We start from the raw sequence: 9,110 nt of genomic DNA, 5'->3' as shown, positions 1-9,110 counted from the left end.
ATGTCATCCTCGGCACCCCAGCATGAGTCTTCAGAGGAGCATCATAGCCTCAAAGAGAAGATCCAGCACCCTTTCCCCCACATTCGCGAAAAGCTGAAGGAAACCCACCTCTACGATGTTAAGATTAAGGCGACTCACATGAAACACAAGGTTGGCAAGTTCGGCAATTTGTTCAACAGGAACCATCGACACGACGAGGAACACGAGAAAAAGACAGATGAGAAGCGCAGCATGATCTGCGAAAACCACCGATTTAACTCGTTTGCGCCTGAGAGATACGGGAATGAGATCAAGTGGTATGTCGACGGTAGAGACTACTTCTGGGTAAGGCCATGTATCAGGTGGAATGACCCCGGAAAATGGCTGATGGGCTGCGTAGGCTGTGTCGGTTGCACTCGATAGAGCCAAGGAGACGATATACATCGCGGACTGGTGGCTTTCCCCGGAGCTCGTACGTGTGTGAGAATAGCTACTGTGACTCGGACTGATGGCCTAGTTTCTTCGTCGCCCCCCTTACTATAACCGGGAATGGCGTCTTGACCGGGTTCTGAAGAGAAAGGCAGAAGAAGGCGTCAAAATCTACATTATTGTCTACAAAGAGGTGTGCAATCCTCTAGGCTATTCGGAAACCCCCGACGCGTTGCTGAGCGAATTCGAAACATAGGTGTCTGCAGCACTTACCTGCAACAGCGAGCATACCAAGAAAGCAATCATGGACATCTGCCCTGAAGGTAGTCCTGGACACGGCAATATTAGAGTCATGAGACACCCTGACCATAACGTGTTCGAGAATGCTGGAGATATGACTTTCTACTGGGTAATATTCTCCCTGCATCTTGGACTGTAGGAAATAACCGATTCCTAGGCCCATCACGAGAAATTCATTGTCATTGACTACAATCTCGCCTTCATTGGGGGCTTAGATCTTTGCTATGGGCGATGGGATGAAAAGCAGCACCCATTGGCCGATGTGCATCCTTCCGGAGTGCAGAACGAGATCTTCCCCGGCCAAGACTTCAACAACAACCGTATCATGGATTTCCAGACTGTCGACGACTGGAAATCGAACCAGCTCAGCAAGACAGAGTATGGCCGCATGCCGTGGCATGACGTCGCTATGGGCTTAATTGGGCCTTGCGTATATGACATCGCAGAGCACTTTGTCCTTCGCTGGAATTTCTGCAAACGCGACAAGTACAAGCGTGACAAAAGGTACGACTGGCTGACATTGGAGAACAGAGAGGGGACCGACGAGGATCTTGTGGGTATTCAGAGACCTAAATTTCCCGTTGGAGACTACGTTCATCATCCTTTGACCTCGCTGAGCACCAAGAACCTCGAGAATCGGGGAACAGTGCATGCACAACTTGTGAGAAGTAGTGCGGATTGGAGCAGTGGTCTTGATCCCCCGGAGCACAGTATTCAAACAGCTTATTGCGACATCATCCGCAATGCCCAGCACTATGTGTACATTGAAAACCAGTTCTTCAGTAGGTGTTCTAGAGTAGTCTGGTGATTGAAAGCTAAGAAGAGACAGTTACAGCAACTGGAGAGGAGCAAAGCCCAATCCACAATCAGGTCGGCCGCGCAATCGTAGATGCTTGTGTGAACGCTGGAAGAGAAGGCCGCAAATTCAGGGTCATTATCGTTATCCCAGCAATCCCCGGCTTTGCAGGCGACCTGCGCATGGACGCTGCTACAGGCACTAGAGTCATCATGGACTACCAATACAAGAGCATTTTGCGCGGCAAGCACAGCATATTCGGCCAGATCGAGGCCCAAGGTGTCGATCCGAAGAACCATATCTTTGTATTCAACCTGCGCTCGTACGACCGGCTTAACGTTACGCAGGCTCTGAAAGCGCAAGAAGAGAAATCCGGTATTCCATACCATGAGCTCCAGCGGGCTGAAGCCGACGAGATCATGGCGCCAGACGACGACGGTAACGAAGCGCGTGAGGCTGCTGCCGATAAGAAGCGAAGATTCGAGGACCAGCGTGAAGACATCGGCCTAGGCGATGAAGGCGGTACTATCGACCCAGATTCAATCGCGGACGATGCTATGCTCAACGACAAAAAAGTTAGCGAGGAGAAGTGGGACGGCGATCCAGAAAAGGAAAAGGAGAACTTCTTCCAGGAAGAGCTGTATGTGCACGCAAAAGTATGCATTGTGGATGACAAAACGGTAATCTGCGGGAGCTCAAATATCAACGATCGAGTGAGTGCCAAAAATCCTCTCTGCCCTTTCCCCACAAGCCCCAGCTTGCGTGTCCGCAAACAAGGCTGATCAGCGCTGACGCCCCTCTAGTCCCAACTCGGCTACCACGACTCAGAGCTCAGCATCGTCATGACAGACACACGGGCCCTCGACTCCACCATGGACGGCGTCCCCTACCGCGCCGGCCACCACGCCGCGACCCTCCGCCGGATCCTCTGGCGCGAGCACCTGGGCCTACTGCCCGCGCAGTCCCTTGACGCCTCCAAAGACCCCAACGCGCAGCCGCCCGGCGACAGCCCGAACGATAACCTCGAGGGCCCCGAATTCGACTTCGTCGCCGATCCCCTCTCGGACGCACTCTGGGACCTCTGGTGCCGCCGCGCTTCCACCAACACCGACGTCTTCCGCGACCTGTTCCACGCCGACCCGGACGATTGCATCCGCTCGTTCGGCGACTACGACGCCTTTACCCCGAACCCCAAGGCTGATAAGCAGTACAAGCAGGGCCACCTGTACGATATGAACCGTCCCGTGGCTGAGGTTAGGAGGGAGCTCGATCGCATTCAGGGCCATTTGGTCTGGATGCCGCTGCGGTTCTTGGAAGACGCGGAGATGGCGGAGAAGGGGCTGCAGATTAATGCGTATACGGAGAGTATCTATACCTGAGTGAAGAGGTTTCGGGGCTGCGAGGCGCTTTAGGGAGAGGTTTCAGCGTAGCGGTGCTGGGATACAAGGGGAGGGCAGGTGAGTTGGCGGCGTGGCGTGGCGTTTTGAGCTTTGGACAATGGATAAGGGATCGAGGGAAACAAGGGAGGGATGCGGCAATTTTGGGCGGCTGGGTTGGCTTCTCCCTCTTGTATTTCTAGCTCTTTTCGGGTCTTCGGGTGCTCGGTTTGCGTCGTATATTCCTTCCTAATTGCTGGCGTTTTACAGGTCTGAGAAGAAGGATGATGTGAAAGCATTATTTAATTTTTTGATACGGTTTTTATGTAGTTTTGCTTATAGTGCTCCGATTCTGTGAGCCGACTAGATTTTCCCTACATGGCGCTTTTTCGCGTCTATTCAACTGCCTTTCTCCCTCCAATCTGAATCCCTTTTTCGCAGGGATGTACACCAGACGTGAGACCAACCCATACCTATAGATCCAAACGCAACGCTAGACGCCAAACGCCAAACACCAAACACCAAACACTACACAGGCCTTTTACATTCTCGGCACCACACCCCTCCCAACCAAGCTAACTCGGCACCCCCTCATAATCCCACCCCCCAACATTCCTCCTCCGCCTCCCGCGCCTCCCATCCCGCCGGTTCGCCGCACACTTCACAAACAGCGTCAGCACGGCCAGCACGAACACAACCACGGCGGCGAGCGTCGGCACGACGACGACGCGCGTCCGGTACGCGCTCTCGGGCGGGAGATACGGACAGGTCGCGTTCGCGCCCACGACCCAGCAGCCCGGGAGATCGAGGCTGTTCAGGTTGAGAAAGACGACGGGGACGTCGTTGGCATCGGGCGGGGCGGCCAGGGCGGCGGCGTAGAGGTAGCTGTTCTCGAGCGCGGTGCGCGGGGTCGCGAAGGAGGTGTTAGGCGGGCAGGCGGCCGGGGCCGCGGCGTCGGCGTAGGTGACGAGGTTCGGCGTCAGGTGCCAGGCGTAGGGGGAGTCGGTCGAGCGGCAGGCCGCGCGGTGGTGCGCGGTGCAGTCGGTGGCGCGCCAGCGGCCGGCGGAGCTGCCGCCGTAGAGGGCCGCGCAGAGGGTTGTGGTGTCGTTGGCGGGTTCGGAGGGGGCCCAGGACCAGAGCGTGCTGTGGGCGAAGGCGAGGTAGGGGGCTGAGTCGGCGGAGGCGGGGGTGTCGGCGAGGGTCGTGTTGAGGAGGGGCGAGATGCCGCAGGCGGTTAGGTTCGTGAGGGCCGGGATCGGGAGTGTGATGTTGGGGTCTAGGCCGAGGGAGGGCAGGCGAGGGACGGCGGCGAGGGCAAAGGAGGAGTTGGGCGCTGTGAGAATTGAGGTGCTGTTTGGGTCAAAGAGGCAGCCGCTAGTTAGGGTGCCTGAGGGCGAGATGGAGACGTCTTGGATTGAGCGCATCGATTCCGGCGGGAAGATGGAGCCGTAGTCGGCTGTGAGGTTGTAGGCTGCCATCTGCGGATCAATGCTGCCGAAGCTGACGATGAGCCGGAGGTAGTGTTTGAATTCCATATAGGTTTCGGTGGGCCAGCCGTCTGGGCTCGAGACGATGTCTTTGTCGTTGGTTTCGGTGGTGAAGTATGCTGGGGCTGGGTCGTTTTCTGGTGCGACATTGTACCAAGATGAATTGAGATCTGCGCGGTCATCTTGCAGCATCGATGGTGTAAATAGATAGGACGATAGATTTGCGCTAACGATATGATCGAGTAGATTGTCCGAGTCTGGCAGGTCTGTAGAATCGGGCTCTTGCGCTGGAGATAGGGGTGATGAATATGGAGCAGCCGCATGAATATTGAGGATCAGATAGGTGAACACTGCGTCCAATGTATTTCCAGTGTCGCTCAAATACTCTGCGAGAACATCGGCCAGAGTGGAGAACCCTATAGTGGAAGTGCAATTATAAGGTCCAATTTCGATGAGAGGTTCGCCACCGGTAGGAAATTTAGTTGGTGACGGGGCAACGCTGGAGCTCGTGGTCGAATTGGTCGCATTCAGAGCAGGAAATGGATAGCTTATGGACGTACTAACTGGTCCAGAGCTTAAGCTGCTAGAAGAGCTTGTGGACTCTAATCGTTCGAACAACCGTAGGTCCTCATTCCATAGACGGGGCGTCGAAGCAGCAGTATCATAATATAAGGGAACATCTCTAGCTGTTATCTGCGCACTTTGAAGTGCGGCAGCAGAAGTAGAAGGAACTAGGACATTGCTGGTCGAACCGTCGGAATAAGAGGCCGACTCAGGTATCTCGACTGGGCAGAGGCTCCATACGGAACGACCGGCATCCCAGTAGAGGTCGAGACTGAACCTTCTGAAGCCGGATGCTAGCAGATTTGAGAAGCATTTCCTAGCATCTACATCCTCATACCGATTGTGCGAGAAGCACGCGGCTCGGAGGGATACGGCGGCAACGGTGACATAGTTTACAGGAATCTGCAGAGCTACATCTCGTTGAGACTGCAGCGGCCATCAGCCACATGAATGTCCAATTGGGCAGAATAATGATGGAAATAAAGAAATTAGGTCCAATTGGGACAGGACATACTCGAAATGCAGTGTTCCAGGGGGGAACTAGGGTAGCACTGTCGTCAGGATCATACACGGACGACATAGAAAGTCCCAAAGCCACGAAGAACGGAAAAACAAAGAGCCGAAACGACGACAAACAAGAATAAACATTAGCATTAAAGTATTACACAGGGCTGTTTCGACGATAGACGATGGCGCTGTCGGCGGCGACGATGGAAGTTCGATGGCAGGGCGATGGTGAGGTCAGCCAAAGGGATGCCAAGCTTTAGACACTAACCCTGAAGCAGGGCTGACACAAGGCTAAGCGAGGCGATCATCGCACGTCGCACCTTTCGTCAATGCCCAGTGCAACACTCCCCACGGCTTTGTTCCCAACGGCGACGCACGAAACGCCGGCACCTAGACACACCAAACGCGCCGAACACACACGCACGCACGCCTGTCTCTGGAGTAGTGAGCCCCATGTGCTTCCCCCCCTTGATCTCGCAGTAGACCAGCGGCACAGCGTGACGCCCTACAACCACAGTGTCGTAATTGCTGCCACATTAAACCCTCCAAGCCCCCCCTAACCCTCTCTCCTCGCAATGCGCAGGTCATGTATGGTGATGTACATTTTTTTCCTGCACGTAACGCTAAGGGGGGCCGCTTCATCCCCACCGTTTCCGTCCCGGGGAGCTCTTATCCGCAGCCGCGCCGCCTGAGCGGCCTTCCCGGCTGTCAGATTCTTATGTCTGTGTCAGCATGCGTGGGTTTTATAGGTGGAATGCCAGGGCTCTGCGCTCGCGGCCATGCAAGTCCACGTCTGCACGCCCTCCAAGGCCCCGTCTATCCCCTTCCTGAGTTGGCATCACCGCCGCAAGAACGTCTCACCGAGGAAGGAAAGTGCGGATTTTCTGCGTGCTCCCCGCTCCTCTCCCCAACCTCAACGGAAACTTCATGTGTGTGTGTGTGTGCACTCAAACTATAGTTTCACCAGCCATCGGGGAGGGCCCTTGTTTTGGGGGGGGAGGTAAAAAAGACGTTTGCATTTTTTTGGAAGGCAACGCGCTACTGTGACGCCTGCATTACGCTCGTTCGATTGGGTATTATGGTTTCAAAGCAAGACATTCTATGGCGTAGATAGAAAAGCCGACTCTCATCCACATCCCTGCCCTACAGGAGTAGTAAATGCTCCCCCCCCTAGTCGCTCAGAGAGAAAGAGGAGGAAAAAAAAACGCCCCGCCGTAGCTGTTGATTCGGCCGTTTGCGGCCATCCAACCAGCGTGAAACCAGAAAAATAATGCCCCTCAATGAAACCCTAGTCCTTGCCGTGGCAATGAGGAACCAAAACCCAAATATCCTCCATCCAATGCCCTTTCCCGAATCCTACATTAAGGGGTATATGCCGATCCATGTCGCAAAACGTGAGAAAACTAAAAACGCTTATTTTTTGGTTAATGGGAGGAAGATGAAAGTAACTGTGGATCAAAATGATATCCAGAAGCCCACCAACGCTTGCTCGTGGCTGAGGGAAATTACAAAAACCTAGTTCGGCCCATAACGCCCACTGGTCAGCCATACAGAAGAGGCATTCCAATTCCCCTCGCTGAAACATCATAAACAGTAAATGAAAGATAATGAACACATAGAGCGACGTTTGGGCGTGTAATGTACATATAAAGTATGAATCAGGATAACATAGACGAGAGATTCATCCTCCTGTCTCGGTTATCCCCTCTTGGAGATGCCGGTGCGCTCTTTGACTCCAAAACTGGAGCATAAGGCGAGGGCAACTGTCTGGACAGTGGACTCGCAGCCCCTGGCGATTGAGCCTGAACCTCTGGCACTCGGCCAGGTTCTGCAAGACTGTGGAAGGATGGCAATGGACGTTGTTCCGCCAGAATGGGCAGAGGGTGGCGGTGCGACAAAGGATGCATTGGCTGTGTGAGCAGCTGCGGTTTTTCCGAAAAATAGCCCGGCTTTTCCGCCTTATCGTTTCGCTCTCTGCATATGGGTGCCATTGCTGAGATATCAGAGCGATGGAGAGGTGGTAATTGAACTGATGCTCGCCTCTTGAACTCATCTTTGCATGGTATTTGCACCGTTGTATGGTCGTCGTCATCTATCGCAAACCCAGACTGCGGTAGATATCGAGTCGTCGAGTTCTTCCGCTCAGAACGACCGCCAATGAAGGGAGCCAACGTAATTTCCATCGGTGACGCTGCGCCACGGGGTGATCGCGATTCAGAACCATTGTCTGTTATGAGCGATGGCGCACCGTCGGCTGAAACGACCGAATACCCTGAGGGAGATGGCATAGGCGTCTCGTATCCGCGCCCGCGGAGAGACGCAAATGGATCAGTGAACTGAAGCTCAAGCGCATGTGGACGAGAGGCGCTCATTCCAGGATACGACTCAAAGCTATGTGGATGCGGTAGCTGTGGAGCCTGAGGACTGTTCAATGCCGGGTTCAGAGATCGTCGACGAGACTGTGGATAATAAGCCATCGACTCTTGAGTTTCTCTCCCGTTGAACAACGGAGGGAGCGAGTGCTGGGCATTGGAGTGACCAGCTAGCTCGTCATGTCGGTCGATTGGGTGAGGGAGAGAAGGATAGGAATAGGCAGCTTGAGCGGAATGCTCTGCCGCATCATGGCTCCTCTCGTCGTGACGCTCAGGATTGCGCTTCCTTCGATTCTGGCCACCGTTCCACCAGTTCTTCACTGCGTTGTCGCTTCGTCCCTTGAGTCTTCTGGCGATCTCTGCCCACCTCTTCCCCATCTCTTGGACTAACCTCTCGATTTGCTCGCCTTCCTCCGGAGTGATTGGCTCATGGTTCAAACTAGGCTTGAGGTTCTGGTGGTATCGTTCCCGGCACTGCTTCGGTGACCGTGTTTGTATCTCTTGGGAAATGCGAACCCAGTTATGGGGTCCGTTTCGAGCGACAAGACTGACGAGCCAGCTATCTTCATGCTGGGACCAAGGTCCCCGGCGATGGTTCACCATTGCGTCGTCTTGGGTTCGTGTAGAAGAGAAATGTGGGTATGTAACTGGGGTGGAAAGCAAAGCACAGCAGAGAATTGCGTGAAATCAGACGATGAACTATAACCCGAAACACGATCTTGCGGACTTGAAGCCGGCACAAGATACTGCGTACAACTAGACACTTCGCTCGACCGGCGTATGAGACACTGTAACAGAAATCAGCCATCGCATTTTCTAAAAAGCGACTCGATCGAAAAATTTACTTTTAATACGACGTAGCAGACAATAGAAAGAAACTTAACGAAGTATAGTGAATGATAACGTTATGAGGGGATAAAGCAGTGATGTTCAATTGGGTTACAGTACAACAGAGCAGTGTAGTGGTAACGAGGGGACGAAGGTTAGAGTTAGGGGGGCGTACCTAATATGACTCGGGAAGCGTCAGGACACAACGAGTAGTATGCCTAGTAGTTGCTTAGAATTATCTAGGCGAAAAGGTCAAAGCAAGAGGACGCTGATGTTAAGTGTCAGAGCGAAAGCGTCCAACGGTGCAAGTCTCGTGGACCGTGGATTTCGGAGAGTATATTTAAGAAAGCGGGAACGGGAGTATGGCAGGTGGCGCTCAAGGAGTTATGGAGGTTTTAGGGCGAAGAGGAGCGGTGCAAGGCCTTTGGCTTTTGAGATGCGGCTAAGGCGATGGTGAGATAAGTGCTAGGGG

General features: G+C 53.9%; 3 protein-coding genes across 3 annotated transcripts; 1 reads left to right on the top strand and 2 right to left on the bottom strand.

Moving 5' to 3' along the window:
• K441DRAFT_535700 (phospholipase D/nuclease) lies at positions 1-2,883 on the top strand (the record flags this gene model as incomplete). Its single annotated transcript, XM_067642383.1, has 7 exons — positions 1-324; positions 380-451; positions 497-601; positions 665-817; positions 866-1,490; positions 1,538-2,217; positions 2,308-2,883. The coding sequence occupies 7 exons, from the start codon at positions 1-3 to the stop codon at positions 2,881-2,883; spliced, it is 2,535 nt and encodes an 844-aa protein (XP_067509356.1).
• Positions 2,884-3,455: 572 nt separating this feature from the next.
• K441DRAFT_692627 (uncharacterized protein) lies at positions 3,456-5,648 on the bottom strand (the record flags this gene model as incomplete). Its single annotated transcript, XM_067652584.1, has 2 exons — positions 5,446-5,648; positions 3,456-5,357 (listed from the first exon to the last, which is right to left on the bottom strand). Exons 1-2 carry the CDS (start codon positions 5,509-5,511, stop codon positions 3,456-3,458), a joined length of 1,968 nt encoding a protein of 655 aa, XP_067509355.1. The 5' UTR covers positions 5,512-5,648.
• A 1,378-nt stretch (positions 5,649-7,026) lies between these two features.
• Positions 7,027-8,810, bottom strand: K441DRAFT_162180 (uncharacterized protein). Its single transcript, XM_067640259.1, has 2 exons — positions 8,656-8,810; positions 7,027-8,598 (listed from the first exon to the last, which is right to left on the bottom strand). Exon 2 carries the CDS (start codon positions 8,411-8,413, stop codon positions 7,097-7,099), a length of 1,317 nt encoding a protein of 438 aa, XP_067509354.1. The 5' UTR covers positions 8,414-8,598; positions 8,656-8,810; the 3' UTR covers positions 7,027-7,096.
• Positions 8,811-9,110: the final 300 nt, after the last annotated feature.

Source organism: Cenococcum geophilum, assembly GCF_001692895.1.
Source record: "Cenococcum geophilum 1.58 unplaced genomic scaffold K441scaffold_3, whole genome shotgun sequence".
NCBI lineage: Eukaryota > Fungi > Ascomycota > Dothideomycetes > Gloniales > Gloniaceae > Cenococcum > Cenococcum geophilum.
Note: the sequence above shows the minus strand (reverse complement) of the source record. Positions and strands in the feature narration are given on the sequence as shown.